The sequence below is a fragment of the Pangasianodon hypophthalmus genome, chromosome 17 (genome assembly GCF_027358585.1).
Source record: "Pangasianodon hypophthalmus isolate fPanHyp1 chromosome 17, fPanHyp1.pri, whole genome shotgun sequence".
Lineage (NCBI taxonomy): Eukaryota > Metazoa > Chordata > Actinopteri > Siluriformes > Pangasiidae > Pangasianodon > Pangasianodon hypophthalmus.
In genome coordinates, this window is record NC_069726.1 from 10,259,964 (window position 1) to 10,283,262 (window position 23,299).

The 23,299-nt window shown below is 38.3% G+C and overlaps 1 protein-coding gene across 10 annotated transcripts in view; it reads right to left on the bottom strand.

Annotated features, from left to right (window-relative positions):
• fryb (furry homolog b (Drosophila)) overlaps nucleotides 1-23,299 on the bottom strand; it is a 73,060-nt gene that overhangs the window by 23,967 nt on the left and 25,794 nt on the right. For 7 of the 10 annotated variants that reach the window (XM_053241246.1, XM_053241241.1, XM_053241239.1 and 4 more), the window contains exons 3-34: nucleotides 22,614-22,667; nucleotides 21,162-21,301; nucleotides 20,591-20,681; nucleotides 20,368-20,447; nucleotides 20,155-20,235; nucleotides 17,950-18,118; nucleotides 17,587-17,679; nucleotides 16,605-16,703; nucleotides 15,312-15,413; nucleotides 13,651-13,754; nucleotides 13,407-13,515; nucleotides 13,093-13,179; nucleotides 12,570-12,741; nucleotides 11,529-11,661; nucleotides 10,936-11,043; nucleotides 10,050-10,284; nucleotides 9,179-9,352; nucleotides 8,810-8,896; nucleotides 8,259-8,518; nucleotides 7,393-7,582; nucleotides 6,993-7,120; nucleotides 6,332-6,389; nucleotides 6,143-6,234; nucleotides 5,860-6,032; nucleotides 3,171-3,331; nucleotides 2,612-2,722; nucleotides 2,105-2,259; nucleotides 1,792-1,891; nucleotides 1,417-1,588; nucleotides 1,038-1,294; nucleotides 501-647; nucleotides 98-266 (exon numbers count right to left, since the gene is read on the bottom strand). In XM_053241246.1, the coding sequence (XP_053097221.1) occupies nucleotides 98-266; nucleotides 501-647; nucleotides 1,038-1,294; nucleotides 1,417-1,588; nucleotides 1,792-1,891; nucleotides 2,105-2,259; nucleotides 2,612-2,722; nucleotides 3,171-3,331; nucleotides 5,860-6,032; nucleotides 6,143-6,234; nucleotides 6,332-6,389; nucleotides 6,993-7,120; nucleotides 7,393-7,582; nucleotides 8,259-8,518; nucleotides 8,810-8,896; nucleotides 9,179-9,352; nucleotides 10,050-10,284; nucleotides 10,936-11,043; nucleotides 11,529-11,661; nucleotides 12,570-12,741; nucleotides 13,093-13,179; nucleotides 13,407-13,515; nucleotides 13,651-13,754; nucleotides 15,312-15,413; nucleotides 16,605-16,703; nucleotides 17,587-17,679; nucleotides 17,950-18,118; nucleotides 20,155-20,235; nucleotides 20,368-20,447; nucleotides 20,591-20,681; nucleotides 21,162-21,301; nucleotides 22,614-22,667 (4,291 nt within the window). The remainder of the gene's footprint in view (nucleotides 1-97; nucleotides 267-500; nucleotides 648-1,037; nucleotides 1,295-1,416; nucleotides 1,589-1,791; nucleotides 1,892-2,104; nucleotides 2,260-2,611; nucleotides 2,723-3,170; nucleotides 3,332-5,859; nucleotides 6,033-6,142; nucleotides 6,235-6,331; nucleotides 6,390-6,992; nucleotides 7,121-7,392; nucleotides 7,583-8,258; nucleotides 8,519-8,809; nucleotides 8,897-9,178; nucleotides 9,353-10,049; nucleotides 10,285-10,935; nucleotides 11,044-11,528; nucleotides 11,662-12,569; nucleotides 12,742-13,092; nucleotides 13,180-13,406; nucleotides 13,516-13,650; nucleotides 13,755-15,311; nucleotides 15,414-16,604; nucleotides 16,704-17,586; nucleotides 17,680-17,949; nucleotides 18,119-20,154; nucleotides 20,236-20,367; nucleotides 20,448-20,590; nucleotides 20,682-21,161; nucleotides 21,302-22,613; nucleotides 22,668-23,299) is intronic. The other 3 variants (XM_053241240.1, XM_026941620.3, XM_053241247.1) reach the window with 1 other exon arrangement.

The following is a 23,299-nucleotide window of genomic DNA, read 5'->3' on the forward strand; positions in this document are numbered from 1 at the left end:
TCATCAAACATACAACAAAGCAAATATCAGACTAACAATAAAACAGACCGTAATGAGCATTAAATGAAGAGCAGTCATATTTCCTGTTTATGGTCACCTGAGGCCACAGCGGAGATCTTACTGCTGGCTGCAAAGCGGTAGAAAGGTGGGTTATCACAGTGCAGCACTACAGGGTTAACAGGGTCAGTCTGCTGAAGTTCAAACAGCAGCTCCTCCATGGTCTGAATGGTGTTGTTACGACACAGATAGATCACTACTTTCTTAATCTAGAGACAGACAGAAAACACAGGCTTATAAGAGCTGAATGTTTGACGCTGTGATCTTTGTGTCTGGTGCAACACAATGTATCACAATGTGTACCAAAGATCCCCAAAGGAAAATGAAACAGTCTGATGTTCTGTTGACATTTTTGTTGATCAGAAAACAAAAAAAATACATCATAGAGACAGTAAGACAGTAAAAGACAGTAAGACTGTTTGTGTGTTTCTGTTTGTCCTTACATAAGGTAGTAGTGTGGTGTCACTGCTGACTCCACAGAGACTTATAAGGAACTGCAGTGTGATTCTCAGATTGTTGCTCCACTTCTCATTGGTCACTAGAGCGTTCCATGCATTTTCCATCTCTGGACCTGGAAGCTCATCACCATACTTAGGAGAAAACACAAAGTAAAATGGATTTATAAAGTAAAAGGGCACCACAAAAGCAAGTAGCAACAGGCAATATTTACTTTAAAATGGCCTTCATGATATACACATATATACACATTTATTGGTGCTATTTTCCCCTAGCCCTTACATTGTGTTAGCGACAAAATGACCCATTATTTTTTTTCTCTAAAAGTGGAACAATGATATAATACTTTTTTAAATGGAAGAAGATCTTCTAGAACTTCTGGTAGTGGCTAAGGTTTTGATAATGCTCCATGAGCTCAGTGATCATCACTGACTTGATACAATAAAATCAAGGAATTTTTGGACATTATTAACAGTAAAAGCTTATAAAAAGTCATAATTATGGTGCAGACTACTAAGTTGTACCTTGGCAGTCATGTACATGAGGTTGTTGAGAATGAGAGAGGTGGCCTGCAGGGATCCCCAGCCACTGCCTCTGAGTGGGTGTGAGAGGCCCATGCCTTCTGCATGCTTCTGCCCCTCCTCCTCCGGTGTGCAGGGACTGGAGGCCGGGGGCAGCAGACCCGTGTCTACCAGCTCAATGTTGTTCAGCCAAGGCAGCAGGTAGGTGAGCATTATCTGCCTACCATTAGGATGAGTGGTAGGAAACCTCTGGCTGACCTCTGTGCATGTGCCAAGAAAAAGAAGGAAAAAAGGAAGAGTAGTTAGTTGGTGCAGGCTCCCTCTTCCACACTGTTTACTCAGTGCTACTGCTCTGTTACAAACAAATATACAAACACACTACCTGAGAAGAGGGGGAGAGTGAGCTCTGGGTACATGCAGGCAAGCTGGTTAGAGAGCTGTGAGAGGGATACACTGTAAAGTGGAGGCAAAGGGCCATGAGTCCCATACAAGATGTTCCCTGACTTTTGGCCAACAATTCTTGTAGAGTACACAGACAGCTTTGCCTCCAAAACCTGCGCGACACACAGCAAAAAGAAAAGAGCAAGAGAAAAAGTGAGAGACTTGGAATAAATCTTTACCTTTGGTGGTTAAGACCTGTATCTTACAGAAAATTCATGACACATTAAAAACACATAATGAAAACATACTTATTTCATATTAGTGTTTTAAGTATCATATACTGTCAAACTACTATTAAAGAAAATTCTTCTCATACCTGCATAAGCTGCATGGAGATCTCATAGATCTCTCTGCTGGTGTCAGAGGATTTAAAAAGCACCAGGTTTAGCAGGGTAACAAGGTCACATGGATAGTTTCTGAAGAAAGAAAAAGAAAGATTTCCTGTCTGATTTTGCATTGTGAAAAATCTACTAAATCAGTCCAAAAGTGTATAATATCAACCACTGTATGAAACACTGTATGAGTGCTCATCAGTCCATCTACATAATATTAATGGTCTACTGTTAATATAAATATCCTAAATATGTGCCCTTACACCCTAGCACACTCAGGCATTATGATTTTCCTACCTGCTCCCACACACTGTGGCAATGGCCTTAAAGCAGCCTGAGGCCAGCTGATAGGAGCCGGTGAAGCAGCGATCCACTGCCCAGTTAAACAGGTTTGACTGATCTGGGTTCAGTTCCAGCAGCAGAATGACCACCTCACAGCCCAGTCGATGCACCTGCAGCATGGGACAGTGTGTGTGGGATAAAAACTTATGAGACAGACACTATCTTTTTCCAACGAGGAAGACACTTTTTCTTAAATAACAGAGATTTTGGTCAAGATTTTTTTTTGGACTAAAAGTAACATACTGAGAAAAACAGAGATGGCATGGGTCAAATAGGCCATCAATTTATAAATGATGCGGTTTCTAAATACAGCATGCAGTTTAAATTATTCCTAGACCATTTCACTAGCTCATTTTATCACTGCTACTTCAATCTATAATCCCTTACTTTTGTTTTTGATTGCTTTTGACTATGATTTCTCTGATGATAATCAGACACAGAATATAGCAAATGCAGTCTTACTCGCAGATCATGGCACCCAAGGATATTGTCTAGCCACTTGTAGAGATAGCCGTCGGTAGACAAACCCACGTTATCAAAGACAGGCCCACAACATAACACGGCGGACATAGCCTGGGAGAAAGATACACACAAATACACACGCAATTGCCATGTTAGATACATGTCATGGTTAAATACATTCACCGTTTTTCTCTTATTCACCATATAATTAATTAGACTGTACACTAACAATGTCCTAAAGATGTGTCAGAAAAAGACTATTTTTCTTTTTTTTAGAGCCCTGCGAGGAAATTCTTTACAATGAAAACATTGACAAGCCTTTGCCTTCTCTTCAACTGACCCAAATTTGTCATAGCTATGCCCTGTGACTTGCTATTTAGAGAAAGGATTTGAGCTAAGCAGCTCTGCTGTAGCTAGGGGGCAGAGCTAAATGACAGAAAAATGACAACATGTAATCAATCCTTCAGATGTATTTTTGAAATTAAGTGATTATGATAGGTCAACAGCACTCCTACACTGCCATCTTTACAAGTACAAGAGATCTGGTAATTTACTGTACCTTTAAAGCACAGTATTGGTAGCGTGTGATCTGGTGGTTGCGGTCACTGTAGCGGTCCAGAGGAGTGAACATGACACTGAAGGGACCGGCCCATTGGCTGAACAGAATGAAGAGATGATGGCGCAGACTCTGCTGAGGAAAGAGGAATCGCCTGTGGTGCACTAGATGGAGAGCGATAGAGAGAAGATTACAGCATAGACAAAATTACAGGACCTAGACAAAATATCAGAAATGTATATATATATATATATATATATATATATATATATATATATATATATATATATGTGCATTATTTATTTATTATACTTGTTATATAATTTTGTTTTTATGATAAACACTATTACCAGTTCTAATATGACAGAATATGGGCACACAGAAAAAAGAAGCAAAAAAGGTTTTTTTATTGTATCTCATTCAAGACAAATAAAATTGAATAATAACAATAATAATGTGATTATTCTGCAGGTGAGTTCAATGTCATACCAAGGCATTTGTTTAGGATCTTATATCCTCAAGAATTTGATAGGAATCTTTACTGGGAGAGTTTGAAGCAAAAATCTGGCACATCATGTCAACAATTTTGCCCCACATGGAGAGGTAGAAGGGAGGCCATCATTCTCTAAAATTCAGATTATCTTAAAGGAGTTCAGAGTTTACTTCATCAAGATCAGAGAGGTTAAGAGGAAATGTAATACCTTCTTTTGGCCATGTAAATTTAACAGAAATTTCTAGGGCTTGTCAACCATAGTGCTTCTGATTTGGACCAGTTCATTCAGAATCTTGAAAACTGAATGTCTGTTAAATAATGCTGAAACTACTGGGCAAATCATTCTGAATATCTGAGGTACAGTGGATATAAAAAGTCTACACACCCCTGTTAAAATGGCAAGTTTATGTGATGAAAAAAATTAAACCAGGATAAATCATAAAACCTTTTCCACCCTAAATGTGATATTACAAAGTATAAAATGTAAGTGAAAAACAATCAGAAATATTTTAGGGAAAAAAAGGACAAAAAAATTTTGCAACACTGGCTGCATAAGTGTGCACACCATTTTATAATTGGGGAAGTGGCTGTGTCCAGAATGAACCAAGCACATTCACTCTCATGTTCAAAAGTAATTATCATACAGCTGTCATTGATGAAATTATTCTGATTAACCCCAAGTAAGGACCAGCTGTTTCTGTAGGATCTTCTTGACATCTTCTTGGTTTCATCTGACTGCTGAAGCAATGATCTGCAAAGAGCTGACAAAGCCTGTACAGGGTCTCACTGTCGAAAGGTACCGATCAGGAGAGAGGTCTAAAAAAATTTCCAAAACATTAGACATACCATGGAACACTGTGAAGGCCATCATCAGCAAGTGGAAAAAATGGAGCACCACAGTGACATTACCAAGAACAAGACATCCCTCCAAAATTCACAAAAGGGCAAGACAAAAACTTACCAAGGAGGCTGCCAAGAGGCCAACAGCAACATTAAAGGAGCTGCAGGAATATCTGACAAGCACTGATTACTCTCTGGCTGGGCTATGGGGTGGCTAGAAGGAAGCCCTTTCTCACAACAAACATCCAAGCCCAACTAAATCATCCCAAACCATGTGGCAAAATTTGTTATGGTCTGATGAGACCAATTCCAAAAGGTATGTTTGGTGCAAAAAAAAAAGCACATCAACAAAAGAACACCACACCCATCGTGAAACATGCTGGTGGCAGCATCATGGTTTAGGGCTTCTTTTCTTCAGCCAGAACTGCAGGGTTATCAAGGTGGAGGGAGTCATTAATAGCTACAAATACCAGCCAATTTTAGTGCAAACAGTCAGCTAGTGAGATGAAGATGAAAAGGAATTTCACCTTTCAGCACGACAACGACCCAAAGCATACAACCAAATCAAAAAGGAATGGATTAACCAAAAGAAGATCAATGTTTTTGAATGGCCTAGCCAGAGCCCAGACCTGAATTCAACTAAAAATCTGTGGGGTGACCTGAAGCGGGCTGTGCACAGGAGATACCCTCACAATCTGATGGATCTAGAACGTTTTTGCAAAAAAGAGTAAGAAAATATTGTCAAGTCAAGATGTGCCATGCTGATAGACTCTTACCCAAAAAGACTGAGTGGTGTAATAAAATAAAATAACAAAAAGGTGCTTCAACAAAGTATTAGTTTAGGGGTGTGCACACTTGTGCAACTAGGTTATTGTAAGTTTTTTCTTTTTCTTTTTTTTTTCCTAAAATGTTTCTGATTGTTTTTCACTTTATTTGTATACTTTGCAACTGCACATTAAAGGTGGGAAAAGATCTGACATGATTTATCTTAGTGTCTTCCTTTTACTTCACAAAAACCTGCCATTTTAACAGGGGTGTGTCAGGGGTGTGTGGCAGTTGAGCACGCAAGTGCAGGTATTCAATGATTTTATTAATCGTAGCAAACAGGACGTAGACGTAATCCAAACGTACGTAGGTCGTACTGAATTCTGGGATATGTAGTTAGACGCCGGTTCCGGCATTGACATGACAGGGTGTGTCATTACTTTTTCATTACTTTTGGATAGAAAGCAGTGAAGTAGTTTGCCAAATGCTAATTAAAAGAATAATAAAATAAGAAATCAAATAATTATTCTCCACTTCAGTAACACAGACTCACAAGACACACAAACCAGGTGAACAGATAATTACTGTATCTACCTGGCACACACTGGATGAGGTTGGCCACCATGCCGCTGAAATGAGCCCTGATATCCTTCAGGATCTCCAGCTCCTTATCGTTCTCTGCCTCCAAGAGCATGCGTGTCAGATCCACATACTCCAGGAAAAGAGCACCCAGAGCCAGAGAATCCCTCTCTAATGCACCATTAGTGCTGGAGAGTGAAATGTGTTGTTTAATGTTACATCTGTGTTACTTAACCAAAATTTTAATGAGAGAAATTGCAGAACCGGTGTCAGCTCAGTGAGTGTATGTGCAGCCCACCTGTCACTGATGACCCCTGAGTCAGCCAGCAGCTCAAAAATACGCAGCAGCTGCAGCCTCAGCAGATCTCTCCTTTCTCGACGCTTCTTATTCTTCACAGGGAAGAGAAGATATAATATGCACATGTAGCATAACAACTGCCCACTAACAAAAAATATAATTTTAAAAAAAGATTTCAATTCAACTTACCTCTGGTCTTCGCTCTAAGGCTTCTTTCATGAGTGGATGGAGTTCCTCCACTAGCTCCCTAAACATACACAGCAGCAGTAATGATATACGCTAAGCCAAAAATATATTAGAATTCATATTATCATTAATTTACAACACAGTAATACTTTCCTGAATGCATATTTTGTTTAAAATCTCAAAATAAACCATGTCAAATAAAAATTAAGTGACTATTGTGCTATACTTTCCATGTTTTCAATTGATATTTAACAAGTGCACATTACTGAAATTTTTTCTCATATCTTAAATTGTAAGTTAAATGACTTAGCCAGAAAAATGCATTTTGCTAGGATAAAATGCCTTTGCTGTCATGGTTCATTATTATCACTTCAAAGTAATGACAAATGCCCAGAGTGGTATGACAGCTATCTGTGTCATGAGTAAATAACATTCATGCACGCTATGAGTGAATACATGCTTTAAAAGCAGTTCCTACACAAAAATCTAACTAAAAAATTTGCTTCCCTAATGCAGTTGATCAGTAATTGACAACTCTAACCCAAGGCCTCTGAAGCAATTGTCTAACATAATTGTAGTGCAACTTTGTCAGTTTAACGTGCTTATGTTCTTTGGACTCCTCAGAGTGGTTCACGGCTGTCCTATAAGCTGTTTTATGTGTTACCTGAAGACAAGGGAGTTTGTCCGGCCAAAGCCCAGCACCAGAGACTCTGTGATCTCAATGCTCTCGAGCCGCATGAGGGGAACCAACTGCTTGAGGAGCCAGGCTACTGAGGGAGTTCCAATCACCTGCTTACACATATACACACATACATTGTCCATAGCTAATCTTCTGGTATTATACATTTGATGTATGTATTGATGTATATTGAGACGTGACATAACTTGACTTGAATGGTCTTTTATGCCTTTGATGTTTTCAATTCCTACTCGGCAAGGAGCTATGTCAAAAAATACCAAATCTTAAGGGTGGAGGCCTTTGCTATCAGTGTGCACTGGTATGCAATCTCCACTAGAGTTCATGATAAAACCATCAGAATGGTCATACCATGTGAGGCATGTACCTTGTTATCATATGTGACGCTGCCATCGGGTGTGGTAGCCATAATCTCAGGGGTGGAGGCTCTCAGGTGACCCGGGCTCATGATACTCGGCTTGGCTACGCCCAGGCACAAGATTAGGTAGTTCCTCCAGAGGGTCACGTAGCTATCAGTGGGTCCGGCTGTGCTTGTCTTTTTGGCATACACTGGACTACTGCAGGGAGACATGGGTAGCACTAATGGTCAGTTTGATTAAATTCCCTCAATTCAATTTTCTCTTTAGATTATTGCTAACCCTTAGTCTCTAACAAAACAGCATATTGGACCTGATGATTTTTGATTTATCTTTTAAATTTTCCTGTTTATTTCTATGCCAAAAAAAAACCTAGGCAAAAATGTAAATTGTGTTTTTACTTCCAGCAAAACAATGTATTGCTACCGCATTCAAATGTGGGACATATTTCTGCTTACGAATACAAATGTGTCAACAGGTTAAAGTTTAGAACAACACAGATTTTTTTCAGCTAGTTTCTACAATTGTGGATGAGAATTTTTTTAAATGCAGGCATTTTGAATTCCAATTAATTAATTCAAGCATTTCAGTGAAATATAGGGTGTGTGGAAAAAATATATAAAGTAAATGGTGTATGATCAGATATATATATAATATGAGAATTATGAGAATTTCTCTGAATAACTGAATAATAATTATAAACTATGCATAATTTTGCTAAATTACGCCATTAAAAGTGTCTTGCTAGTATACAATTTTTGACTTAGACATGAATTAGAAGTGGACTTAACTATACAGATTGCTTAACCAAAACAGAATAAAAATGTATTGAAGTTTACATTTATTAAACTAGCTTATCGATTGTTTCCTAACTCACTTGGGGTCCACTAGGGGCATCAGCAGCTGCAGACGTGTGAAGGCATATGGCCAGGCATAGCTCAGAGCCATGGGACAGTGTTTTGGCAGGTGTTCCTGCCGGAGAAAACTATAGAGACACAGAACCCAGGGGTCCTTAACCGACTGGGCGAAAATCCACACATGAGAGGGGCTCTTAACGTCGTAGTGGCTGTTGACCAAACGTGCATTCCACTCCACCAGCCACTGTAGGTCCACATGGTGACTCAGTGGCAGAGTGGCCTGAAGGTACACAAAGTCATAGAGAGCAGGACATTTATCATTCTACAACATGATAACAAAAAAGATTCACATTAGAGTGGCTGAAAGCAGAAGTGCTCTGACATTGCTACAGTGTAGCTAGACACATTGTCAAGTGTCCCTTAAATTATATACATTATGTGCACAAATTAAGGTCCAGTAGGACACCTATTGCTGAGTATGAAACAGAATTGCAAAGTTGAAATAGGCTACTGTAAACACACATCTATGAGCACAAACGTGTTATCAGTGAAGTGAAATTAGAGAGCTTACTGAATCAGACACAGCCACATGGACAAAGCTGTCCAGAACTATGGGGCTGAGCTGGTCCATCACCTCAATCATTGGCTTATCGTCATCCTGAAAGCAAAAAGATGAGACATGTTACAGCAGAACTAGGGCCAGTTAACGATGATAAATATGATCTTGGTTTGAGTATATGCTACACTGCTTACAATAATCAATACAGTGGTTCAATGACAACCTCACTTACTTGGGACCAGCAATCAGTAATGTTTTATAGTACTGCCACCCATGACCCACCCATCATTAATAGCTCTACTGCACAAGAATTCAAAACAAACAAACAAAAAAAATCTTCATTGGATATCAAAATAATCATGAGGTTGAGACAAATGTTACCTCTGCCTGGCCAATGGCTGTGAAGAGCAAGCGGATCTCTCTGAGCACAGTCACTGCAAGTTTGCGTGTGCTCGTCTGGCAAGAACAAAGCAGAAGCAGGGCCAAGCCCTCGACAGCGTGCAGCACCGTGGAGTGGGGGCTGCGCTCCAATGGCAACCTGGAGCTCCCACCAGCCTGAATGTACATATTGTACATATGTACAACACCATACAAATTCATACATGCAGCAAATACACACACACACACACACACACACACATATTTTTAGAGCTACTAATTGTTTAAACAATCAATCTAACAGGGCACACCTGGGCAACAAGAAACCCCTGTCAGTCACATGTTCCAATATTTTTGATCACTTGAAAAATGTTCAAACAAAAAGTGCCATGATGTTTAACACATCTAAATGTAAATATCTGGAAATGAAAGCTGCAATTCTGATCTATTGTCTCATACTCATCTTTCTTTTTATCTCAAACAGAAATGTTTTCAGTGCATAGAAAAAAAAGAATTGGCTTTGCCATTGCGTTTTGGATGGGACCATATATACATATAGAAATAATACTTAGAACAGATACACACAAAAACATTTATGGACAAAAAACTTATAAAATAGCATTCGATTTTAAAAATTGGAAATAAAAACAGGTTTTTTTGTGTAATGTATTGGCAGTAAGAAGTGCAAACTGTAACTTAGCAGTAAGAAGCATTTCAAGGAATGTATTATAGGAAATGCTTGCTTTAACATTTTGGCTTCATATGGTACGAAGGCCTTGTAGTTATAACGTATTGGCATTATGAATATTTTCTGTTCTGCGTTGAGTTAGCACTGTTTGATCTAACGTGTTATCACTGATCATTGCAGTATTACCTCTGCTGAGCGCTTGCTTGGAGCCTGCAGTGCCAGTCTCCACTGGGTGAGCAGCTGCAGCAGTAATTTTACCGAAGTGTCCTGCAGCCCCTGCTGTGTGTCCTGCACCTCCCGCAGCAGAAAGTTTGTGTAACCAAACAGAACATCCTCTCGCCAATCAGAGAAGTCCAACAACAGACTCTGGAGGGAGTTCTGGGCAATTAGACGGAGCTCAATGTCCATGTGTACTGTCAGCCTAAATAACATTACACACACACACACATACACATACACACAAGTGACACACAAAAGACATTTAAAACTTCTCACCATGGCGGCATTGTATTTAAGGCAAGAAAATATTAAAATAATAAAAATAATAATAATAATAATAATGACTAGAACATTATTAAGAACCAAAATAAAACCAGTGTGATGTCAAATGACCTTTTCTCATCATTTCACACAGCAGCACTCAGAATTACAATAAGAAGGTATACAAGAAATTATAGTGAAACATCCATAAAGTGTATAAATAATGACCAGATTGTCTGTTATATTCTAAATACGTTTAGTTTCAGTGTTCTGTCATTTCTGTAATTCTCTATCAAACTGTTCCCCAAGCTGGGCGCTTACTCACCTGTCTCTTTTTCTATTCTTCCCATATAATTTCTCTTCCCATATAATTTCTCGCATTACAGTTATCTTTATCAAGACTACAGCTTTTTGCTATATTGTTTATTGGTGGAAACTTTTTCAAGTTCTCGGCATTCTATGTAATGTAGTGTCTTTTTTAAGACATGCCCCATCTTGAATTAATCCTTTGCAGCATTTTGCAGCATTTTTGTTGGTTTTGTGTCTTAGTATCCTTTGGTGGCTGAAGTGCTGATTGAACAAGCTCTCTCACCTAGCTAGCAGGTCAATAAGTTCAGGTTTTGACATGCCATCTGGAAGGATGCGGGGAATGGCTGCCACACACGTCCTGAACAGGTCAATCTTTGGCTTTCTCTCACCACTGAGAGAAACAGAGAGAGAGAGAGAGAGAGAGAGAGAGAGAGAGGGAGAGAGATATACAGATGATTCATGACACCTTGCTGTGAGTTTCCTTGTCTCCCACACATTCACACACAGGTAAATACCAGGCCATGAAAGGGGATACTCTGACTTTTAAAAGCCATTCAACTGAAGCTTGATCCAGCCAGGCTGAAACAAGAGCACTGGAAAACACCCACACGACTGCAATCTGCTGCAAAACAGCACCTTGTAAAAGTATGAATCTTGTCATATAACCACGAAGGACAATCTGAACTGTGTATTCACATCATCTTTATGATTAGGGTTAGGTTGTTTGCAGAATATACTTAGGCTTAGGTTTGGTTTATGCTTAGGCTTAGATGTTAGGCTTAGGTGTAAATGTCATCCTTTGTGTTTATACCATTCGGATACCATGTTCGTAATGACACTCGCAATGGGACACCTGGGACTATAGGTGAAACTTACGTGATCATGTCCTCTGGTTCTTTGTTGAGCATCTGTACATTGGTAAGCATCATACAGCGGCCCACCTCCTTATCCAGGTGCCTCAGGATGTTATCAATGGCTTTCCTCACCTGGGAGTAGTACAGTGCCATACCTTGGAGGGGAACACAGAGACAACATAATCTATATGGTTAACTTAAACACACCCCTTATTTGTAGCCCTTAAATTTATTAACCAAAGGCAATATCAGAAATTCTATGCTTTCCTACCGTTATGGAGACTTTTGCAAAACACACAAAAGTGTACAGTCACATATACACACAGACATACACATGCACACACTTTATCATACGTCAAACAAAAACCGATTCAGGCTATTTTATTAGCGTAGTTAAATACTGATAAACAGCATTCATCTAACTGTAAAAAAACGTGCAAAAAAATGGGAGCGTTTTTAATCTTGTGGGAGGTGGTCAGATATGAAGCTCTCGTAAGGTTAATCTACACTGGGAGTAGATCCATTGTCACACAGAAAAGGAAGGGTTCCTTTCTTAGTCTGTTTCCTCTTGTTTCGTCCTCATGCTGTCTCAGAGGGTTATACACTATTTGGCCAAAAGTTTTTGGACACCTTATCATCACACCCATATGTGCTTTTTGAACATCCCATTATAGATTTAGTCCCCGCTTTGCTGTTATAATAACTTCCACTCTTCTGGGAAGCTGTTCCACTAGATTTTAGAGCGATTTGCCCATTCAGCCACAAGAGGATTAGTGAAGTCAGGCACTGATGTCGGGCGAGGAGGCCTGGGGCAAACCCTGTCCTCACTTTGTGTACATTGTCATGCTAGAACATATTTGGGCCTTAGTTCCTGTGAAGGGAAATTGTAATGCTACAGCACACAAAGACATTCTATACAAGTATCTGCTTCTAACTTTGTGGCAACAGTTTGGGGAAGGACCACATATAGGTGTGATGGTCAGATGTCCACAAACATTTGGCCGTAGAGTTTATAGCACAGGCACAAACCACCACACTCTTGTGACTGTGTATAAACACGCACCAATGAGCTTAGCCTGCTCTTCTGTTAGAGTCTTGCTCAGGTATGTCTTTTTCTTCTTCAGGGTGTTTCCTGAGGGCAGTGTAGCGCCGGTGTTGGGCATGGGCGGCTCGCCATCCTTCTGTTGCAGGCTGTCCGCTATGACCAAGAATGCTCTCAGAGCAATGTTCATTCTCTGTATAACACAAGCACACACAGTGACACACTCTCAATGGGTATTTCATTATTCTGACAGTTAATTTGACAGACTATAAATTTTTGAATTTGTCTCTTCCTGTATCCTCTTCCCTAAAATCTAATCTAAATCTAATAATCTATAATAACCAAATGATATCAAAAACAAATTATAGAATGAAGAGGTCATTAGAAATGTTAATAAAGGAAAAATTGTGAAAATGAAACAATTATACCTTTATTGCTCAATAATAGATTTATACATTTGTGTTCATCATTATAGATTTATGAGCCATTATTTATGCTAAGACTCAAGCAAGTTGGAAAGGGGAGATTACAGATGACACTTTACCTCAGGATTAAGACTAAATGCCTTAGCTGATTTGCCAACACTGAGTAGGTCACAGATAATTTCCTTCATAGCAAAATCCAGTCTTTCCTGTTGCAGAAAGAGATAGAGGAGTTAGATTTAGCTTTATTGCATCATCAGACGTCAGAAATGTGATCAGATAAACGGGAACTGCTCAAAGAAAATTCTGTTGTCTTGCAGGTATAACAGGTGGGAAGCAGAGATCAGAAAGAGCTACTGAGACATTATTATGAAACATTTTTCAGGTATTTGTCACACTTTATGTGGGTATGCGCGTGTAAAATTTCAAGTCACACCTGTGCAATAAACTGGATTATTTTGACAAAGATGTTGAGAGGCATGTCTCGAGGTACAACACTTCTGGATCCCTTAGGGAACAGGGTGGAGATGATGGAGGTCAGACGGCTGAGGAGAAAGTTGGAGAAAATCATCTTTAGTTTAGATCTTTACCATTATCAAAATGTATTTATGTTATCACTATAATTGTCATCAACGGCACGTGAAGCTGTGTGCGATTATACCAGGAGAAAATATAACTACCTCTGTGTGGCTGTATTGCTCTCACACTTGATCCTGATCATGTAGACCCACAGTAGCCGATACAATGACTCCAGCGCTACACGGGCCATTTTCTGATCCTTGTTCTGGAAAAAAAACAGATTACATTAAGACAGTGCAGTCATTGTATTGTATGTTTATTATAATTATTACTTTTATTCTTCTATTTATTTTGTTTGCTGAAATATGAAAATTCACCCATTTATTACAACAGTTTATATTAGATCTCAGGTCTGACATTGTCTGTGTTACTAGCTAACAGTCAGCCCCTTCAAAGGGAATGATAAATGTAACATGTAAGACAGAAAGAGAAACAGACGAAACAGAGCACATGGTATAGTATTTGAAATTGATTAAACTTGAGCTTCAGTACCCCAGGCTCTTTTGGTCATTCCTGCAAAATCACACATTTTATTCAGCATGATGCTCTTTCTATCTCTCTCCTTCTCTCTCTTGCTTAGTCCCGGTACATCAAAATACCCTCACTGTCTGAGTACTGAAGAGGTTCATCTCTCCAGTGCAGTGTTTTATCTGCTCTAACACACCTGATCAGTTTGTGAATTTGCTTCATAATACTATAATCAGCAGAAATAACAGCGAAGAAACACGAAGAACTAAACTAGTTAACTGCTCTAATTCCCAGAGCCCTTGAGCTTACAGTAAACAGCCACATTAATAAACACAGCTATAGATCTTCTCATTCATGAAATTAACCAAACAGCCAATCATGTGTCCAATCTACAACTGTCAAGTTTCAGTGAACCTGTGCCCACTGTAGTCTCAGATTCCTGTTATTGGCTGACGAGAGTGGAACTTGATGTGGTCTTCTTCTATTGTAGCCCATCCACCTCAAGGTTTGATGTGTTCTGCATTCTGAGATGTTTTTCTGCGCACCAAGGTTTTAAATAGTAGTTATTTGAGTTACCGCAGTCATCCTGTCAGCTCGAACCAGGCTGGATATTCTCCTCTGGCCTCTCTTATCAACAAGGTGCTTCTGCCTGCAGAACTGCCGCTCACTGGATGTTTTTGTATTTAAACTCTACAGACTGCTGTGTGTGAACAATCCCAGGAGATCAGAAGTTTCTGAAATACCCAGACCAGCCTGTCTGGCACCAACACTCACTGAGATCACTTTTTTTTTTTACTCATTCTCATTTTTGATGTGAACATTAACTGAAGCTCTTGACCTGTATCTGCATGATTTTATGAATTATGCTGCTGCCACAAGATTAGCTGATTGAATAATTGCATAAAAGAGCTGGTGTGCAGGTGTTCCTAATAAAGTGGAGATGAATGTATATTCTCACTCTAATAAATATGTACATAGCAAATAACATGTTTAAGATAAATAGCTGAATAATAAGCTGGGACTTTAATGGGTTAATAAATGAAGAGGAAGGCCTATTTGTTCATCTAATAAGTGCTCTCTTGTCATGGGGAATTGGATCGCCATTTCCACACGGAAATGGCTCGACTTTCAGTTCCTGACATCTCTTCACTACACTAAAATGCGACACTGTAGAATTTTCACACTTATTATTCAGAGCCTTAACGTAATTTATTATTTAATTCTGCCCATCTCTTTTTATATAAAAGTGATTGATATGCTTTGCTTTTTATGCTTATATGTTTTCAAATCCCACCTTGAGATTGGACAGGCAGTTGTTGAGGAAGACATGCCATCTGTTGAGGAACACCTGCTTCTGACTGACACACAGCAAACATGTTACCAACGGATACAAAGCCTGCAAAACACACAAATCCAGAGAAGATAGTGAGGTGTCATATGCCCACATTTACTGGAGATTAGTTAGTATGCATGTGACATTCAGGGATATTCAAAGTGAATTAAGAATTAAATTCCAAAATCAAGTTTTGGGTAAGAAAACACGTACAACAAATGTTGATTAATAATAATGAGCTGTGTTTTTTACTATTATGTTTAAGCTGATGAGAGAGTTTAACAAAATATTTTAAAATGGCTGCCATGAATGTCCATTTGTAGCAGGGGTATTACTAAAATTAGTGAACGTCCAGTTAGTTAAGGTCTGGATAAGACAGCAATTAACACGGCTGACTGTTGACAACAGTTTCCTTTTAACACTTTAAACCATTAGTGATTAGTTAATTGCTGAAAATAATACAGATCAATTTAAAATGATTATGTTCACTTTCGTAGTGGGGTTTCACTTCACTGCTGACTAGCACATGGACTCTGAAAAGATGAGACATGTGTACTTGAGCTGAGTGGAGAATAATCCATACTTCTTTGTCTAATCATCTTTATACATAGTCTTTAGCTAAATAAAATACATAAATGCATATGACTGGTGACAATACAAGTCACGACAGAGGATTTGCCATGGTTCATTTTTAGAAACTGGGGTTGCTAAATTATTGCCAGTTTTTTTTTCTTCATATGTTGTTACAGTATTTTTTGAGTTTTAAATCAGATGTAATACCTTGGTGGGTCTGCAGATAGATTGTGTTCTGGGAGTTGATGATTTATAGTGTCAGCTTACCGTTCCAAATGATTAAATACAATGACTTAGCAAAAAACAGACTTTCAAAGAATCCATTAATCAAACCTTATGAGCAGATGGCAAACTGCCTGAGACGTTATAAATAACCATCTCTTGTCACAGCCCATTTTCTGTCTGATAAGGCAGCTCTAATTGAAGCTTTACTGTGAGAGGAATGACTTAGGGAACATCAGGCTAACAATTAATGACAAGGAAATCAGTCAGACAGATGGATCGTTCACACTAGCTATAGTGTGACTGCTCATGTGGAATGCCTGACTTCTCGATGTGTAGTGGTTAGCTAACTCTGAAACATGCTGTGCAAGACAGCAGCCGCAAACATGCCAGCTATGAGGTGGGTTATGTGAGACAATTCTCTCAGCTCCAAGCACAGGCGAAGACTGAATCACTCACCAGAGAATGCTTCTTCCTGGAAGAGAGGTCCAGGGTGGTGTCATACAGACTCTCCACAAAGTTCCGCAGACATGGCACATTTACCTCATTCTTCACGCTCTGAACAGGGATGCAACACAAAGACATTCTCGATTTACAGCCCTGAGATTATTGTTCGACATTATCATATTTCCATTCAGCGTGTCTTGGCGTCAGAAGTAGGGGTGGAATGGTATAAAAAATTCACAGTATGACAACCTAACAACCCAATATCAACTATCAGAGAGGGTGATGAGACCGTACATTTTTTATTCATAAAACAAACATCTTAACATGTTTATTCAATATAACAGAATTAAACAAAATTTAAAAAATAGTAAGAAATTCTTATATAATAGACCTAATGCTTATAAATATCATCTTTATAATGAAAGGGCACACAGTTCACGGTTTTGTTTTTAAATTTAAGGCTTATTGCCAAAATATACATTTAAACTTGAATGGTCTATTTTAAAATGTTAAAAATGTAAAAACATTTTTGGAGAATAGACAAATTATAGGCTGGAATGAAGGTGCTGTATTTTATATGATATGGTTTTTATATTATTTACCTGTGTTTTTTATTTTTATTTTTTTGAATAATAATAATCTCTGAATAATGGAAAGCAAATCTGCTGTGTTTTGTGAGTTTTAATACTTTTTTCAGGAAAAATAAAAGTAGAAAAAAATATAATATAATTTACTAGCAGAAGTAGAGTGATATGATACTGTAATTTGCACATTTGCAATATTAACTGAGTAGATACTACTGTAAAACATCAGTAGAGTAAAAACAGTTTACCTGAACTGTAAAATTCCAATATCTTAGAGTTACTGTGTGTAATTTTTAGCAACTTAATTCCAGTAATTCACTGTAAAAGCTAAAGAACATTTTTAAAGAACAATCATACTGATAAACTGAACAGACCTCAGCCAAGCCCGTGTGAGAGATTTGAGAACTTACAGCTGCCACTGGGACCAATATCTCTACAAAGAGACCAGCCAGACAGTGCTTGATGTCTTTATCCTTCACCTCTAAGAAGTACTGGGCACATTCCTGCAAAAGTAATCGCACACAGACAATTAATTGTCCCAAAGGTTTTACTACTGGCCCATAATGTCTTAGAACTAACATGTTTTTTTTTTTTTTATTTCCTTTCTAATGTTAATTTATAGGCTTATTGTTACACTGATAATGCTGCAAATCATTCTCAGATTATTCCAAAGAAGGTGTGGTCAATATTACAGAGTAAATGTAAGACTTATGCTTCTAACATTGTACCACAACAGAACAATCATAACTGCACTGCTTAAAAGAACCCTGCACCTGCATGAACTGAAATGAGGCTTCAAAGTCTTCCACTGGGTACATCTTAATGCGGAAAAACTTGACCCCCATGATGAGACTTATGATGCTCTTGACTACATAAGGGCTCTGTTCCTTCTGCCTGAGCTCTTTCAGCTCTGAGATGAACTTCTTCCTCACTGCGGGAAACCTAAGAGACAGAAATAAGAGAGGCAGAGAGAGAGAAAGATCAGACAAAGGATAGGTAAATGTAATCATTACCAGTGTATCCAGTGTGAAACATTTACTTTCTTAGTAATTTGCATTTTAAAACCGCTTTCTTCCTGGTATGTTTTGTCTGTCTTTAAGCTATGAACTCTCTGAACTGCCTCAAAGTTTGGGGAGTGGGAAAAGAGTGTTTTGTTAACGTGTCCATTTGGTAGATGTAGGTAGGATTATTAAAATGCACCTAAAAGGATATCCAGGGACACCAGGACAACCACAGAGCACATACTGATGAATATGACAGAAGTTGCTGCATTAGTAGACAACCAAGAATAATAGAGTAATTTTCATTAATTCTTTGTGTATGAATGTGTGTTTGTGTGTGTGTGTGTGTGTGTGTGTGTGTGTTTGTGTGTGTGTGTTTGCCTGAGTAAGTGTGGATGTGTGTGAAGCTTGATTACTGTGACACAGGGAGAGATCTTGAGCTCTATATTTAGAAAGGCATCTGGAACAGGAGAAATGGGAGGAGAACGCCACTCTCTCTCTGACTTTCTCTCTCTTCAGTTCTAATAGTTCAGTTCTGATAGCCAGTACTTTTCCCTCACACACAAAGGGAACTGAGTAGCTCAATGTGACTGTATGTACTGTACACCGATTCAAAGCTAGCCTGAACAAATAACATAGTTTTGTATTCTTGACCACCATAGCTACATTCTTTTTACACAACATCTGAAAATACTTAGCAGGTCATTAAATATGAAGAAGCGTCATTAACATCAGAACCCAGCCACTCTGCTAAAATAGGATTGGGTTCCATTTCTGTGTGTCATTGATATAACATACTCAGAATATATGCTGACACATACTCCATCAAGGGTAATGGGCATCATTAAAGCTCCATCTCACATCATACTCAGTAAGAGTAAAAAAGATACAGCCATCAGAGTCTGCTTAAAACCAGGTCAGGATTAAGAGGAACACAGTTGCCAGCAAAAAGTCACAAGGCCTTCAGCAGTGTTAAAGATTATTACTAAATATAAATAAAGATATTTATAAATAAAATTACTAAAAAACACCCCATACATTTTAAGGCCTATCACAATTATAAACCTTTAGCTGATAATAAATATTCATAAAAAACTTTAAATAATTAATACAAATATGTAATAATGAAAGGAAATGAATTTCATCCACTTGTAATGAGATAAGCCTGTTAGTAGGTTAATAGTGCACAATAACCAAATGAAGTACAGACATTTATTTTCATTAAACATTACATAAATTCAATTTTTGTCTGCAGTGTAGACTTTATAAACAAAAATTGGAAAGGTATTACATAAGCAATAACCTAAACATAGTACATAAAAACTATTACAATAAAAACTATACAATAATATTAATAAAGAAGTTATTAAATAATAAACTGAAAAACAGGCCCATCTCATTGTCATCACTCAGAATAAATCCTGATTTACTGCATACACAGAGGAGTCATATACTGCTGGGCTTTACTTTTTAACTAAAATCTTGTCCTTTATTAGTGCAGTAAAGTTCAATACAATAAATAATGACTGTGATTGTGCTTTGACAAGCAGCATTCCCTAACTGCTGGTCATTATATGTGTCCATTTAGTTCTCTGTGGTGACAGCAGACACTCTGTGGTGTGTTTACAGGCCTTACAGGATAACTGATTTATCATTTGTTATGGTCGCTGAGATTCTGGTTGACATCACACTTAGCTGACATCATTGTGAAGCTTTTCTACTTTTCAACAACATTCCCCTGACATTTATATGAAAATCTACTTGTGGAGTTTAACTGTTGATTGCAGTCATAACTAAAACACTTAATCGCAATTAGGCAATTATTTAATCCAGAAGTAAAAGATTAATTGATTGACAGCATACATCTTAGCATAATGTATCAAATTTGGAACAGTTGGCATTACTGCAATTAGCATCTAGGCAAGTGCTACAACAACAACAACAACAATAAACAACACATTAATGTTTAAAACTTACCTGGACTGAGCCACCACCCCAACCACCTCAGCATAAAGATCAGCCACAAGGTGCATGTTGGATGTATTGGGCCCTGTGTACCTGTGGCACAGAATATCACTCAAAAATCAACAGCATTTGTGGCTTTCATGAATGACAGTACATACAGTTCTCAACTTATCACCATATAGGCTTCGACTAGACATATAGTTCAGCAATAGATTAGATTTTTACCCTTCTTTATATTTGAAGTGCTTAAAAGCCAGGTTAATGACTTCTTGAATGAGGCCATCCAGAAGAGGGTGGAGAGGGATCTAGAGCCACAGTGACAGAGACACAACTGGGTAAGTAATCCTCCACATAAACACCATCTCAGTTTGCTGAGCATTGTAAATTCTAACCAGATTATGGCTAAAATATTAATAAATATTCTAAGATTAAGATATATGCAACTTACCTGTTTTAAAACTTCAATGAGTACCAGAGAAAATATGAAGTCTATTGCTAAATCTCTCCTTTCCAACAGATAATCCTTTTGTTGTTCATCACTGAGGACAAAAGAGACAGACAGATCATAATAATTTTGTAGCAGTGGTTTCAAGTGGTACTAAAACAAAGCCTGTACACTTGCATGAGTGGGACAGGCTCTAGCTAATTTGAGCTAAGCCTAGCTTTAGCAATGATGGCTAAGTAAAAACTCATGCTAAACATTATTGTGTCAACCTGCCGATGAGTTCTACATTGCAAACCACATCCTTTTGAAGTGTACTATATATGGAAACAGTCAGCTCCCATAATGATCATCATTTATGGGGAAAAAAAACCAAATACACAAACATTAACTCTTGATCAGGTCACATAGTAAGACATGTTGGTATGTGAAATTAAAATTAAATAGCTAAGCCCAAATTTAATAAGTTTAAAAAATATGTAATATTTATTGCAATCTTGAACTTAGAGCTGGTAGATGATTAGCTGACAGGAATAATGTCACTTCCTGGCAAAATAATGAACAATGCAGAGCTTACTTTTTGGACTTGGTGTTGGCTCGAGGTCGGTACTCATGAGACTCGTCCTCTAGGCCATTCTGTCGCTTGTACCAGTCAAAGAGCGTGCGCAGGATCGAGGGCAGGCAGTATTCAGCCAGAGAACTCATAGTGCTAATCACCTGGGAGAGAGAGGTTTTCTTAATTTCTTACTTTTCTTATGTATAATATGTTTAGTTCTTAATAAAAAAAAAGCTTAAAGTCAACAAAGCTATGTTGACCTGAACTTTTTTCACTGATGTAAACACACATTGACTGAAAGAGTGTATCTGATTGAACACATCACACAAAAGACTGGAAAGGAGAGGTCTGTGCTTCATGTAGCTCTGTGGGGGCTGAGAATTTCGAGCTAGAATTCAGGCTAAGTGGTAAAGTCATGCTCCAGAATGAGGGGTGTGGATGGGCTAAACCAAACACAGGAAGGGAGGAGTGTCTGCATGCGGATGCTCAGCATTCCCATACACACACACACACACACACACACACACACACACACACACACACAGTTTCAAAACTGTATTTGCAGGGGTGAACTAGGGTTACATCAGAGCAAATGGAGTTCACCAGCTAAAACTATTTTTAGGTACAGTGCTTAGAGCTTTAAGTAAAACAAACCAAACCATTTTGTATATCTCACATTCTCTCCCATCGTACACTTTATGGCCAAATGTATATGGACACCTGACCAGCGCCAAACTGTTGCCACAATCTTGGAATCACATAATTGTACAGGATGTCTTTGTATGCTGTATCATTACAATTTCCCTTCACTGGAACTTCAGGGTTCATACATATCCAGCATGACAATGTCCCTGTGCACAAAGGATGGTGTGGAAGAAGTTGAGTTACCTGCACAAAACCCTGACCTCAACCCCACTGATCATTCTGGGATAAACTGAAACACTGACTGCGCCCCACGCCTCCTCAGCGCTCAAACTCACTAGTGCTCTTGTGGCTAAACGGACACAAATCCCCACAGACCCACTCCAAAATCTAGTGGAAATCCTTCCCAGAGAAGTGGAGGTTATTATAACAGCAACTGGGGACTAAATCTGGAATATGATGTTCATCAAGACCATATGGGGGTGTTGGTCAGGGGTCCACAAACCTTTGGCCATGTAGTGTAACTGTATGCCTTCATTAAAACATAAAGGATGTAGTAATCCTGTATGTTCCAGATTTAATTATACTGGACTATAGTATTTTGTTTCCAAGTTACTCAGAAGACATCTTGTATCCTGAATTGATACACAGTGTTGTAGATCTGTCATATATGCCATTAATCAAACCCAACACAGGTACAACTGAAATGGAAACTCTGATCCTGGAAAACATGCTATCATACACCTTTTTTTAACAGTATTCATTCTATCTCTCTGTAAAAATCAGGAACCCTTTAATGATTAATAATCCAAATAATCTGCTTTGATTTACCTGATCAAACTGGTGGTCTTCTCCTCTCTGTAGAGATTTAGTGAGCAGCTTTTCCTGCAAAAAGATGCAAGAAATCTTTTAAAAACCACAGAAACAAACATTTCTAGTTCCTGCTTTAAAGGTGTGGCAATTTACCATATAGAGTCTGCTGAAGGGCACAAATCAATTGCTGTAATGAAGGAATACGTGATTATATGAATTATCGTTAAGAGACCTAATTAAAATGATGACGTTATGAAGTCTTTCAAGTCAAGAAAAAGCAGCTATGTGTCTCAACTTATAACCAAGTATTAAAAATTCTTTGCAGAAAGTGACTTTGTAGAAAGGGCCTATAACATGCACAAAGAAATAATGCAAGAACTTCAGGGCCAACATTGCTGTTAATTTTAGATCTGTCAAATCTGTAACATCAATATTTACATAACACTGCATAAGCATATCATGGGGGCAAATAAGTGGCCCATTATTCATTTCTTTATTTTTATTATTACAATTATTATTACAGATTACTATAGATGGTATGAGAATAACATATCCATTCACCATCAGGGGCCCAATGAGAAAAGCTTGGACAAAACCATCAAAATTAGTTTTTGAGCAGCACAAGACAAGGCCACTAGCACCCATGCCTGTTCTTGTTGTTTAGAGAAAGGGAATGGGAACAAAACCCTATTAGGACTGTCAGC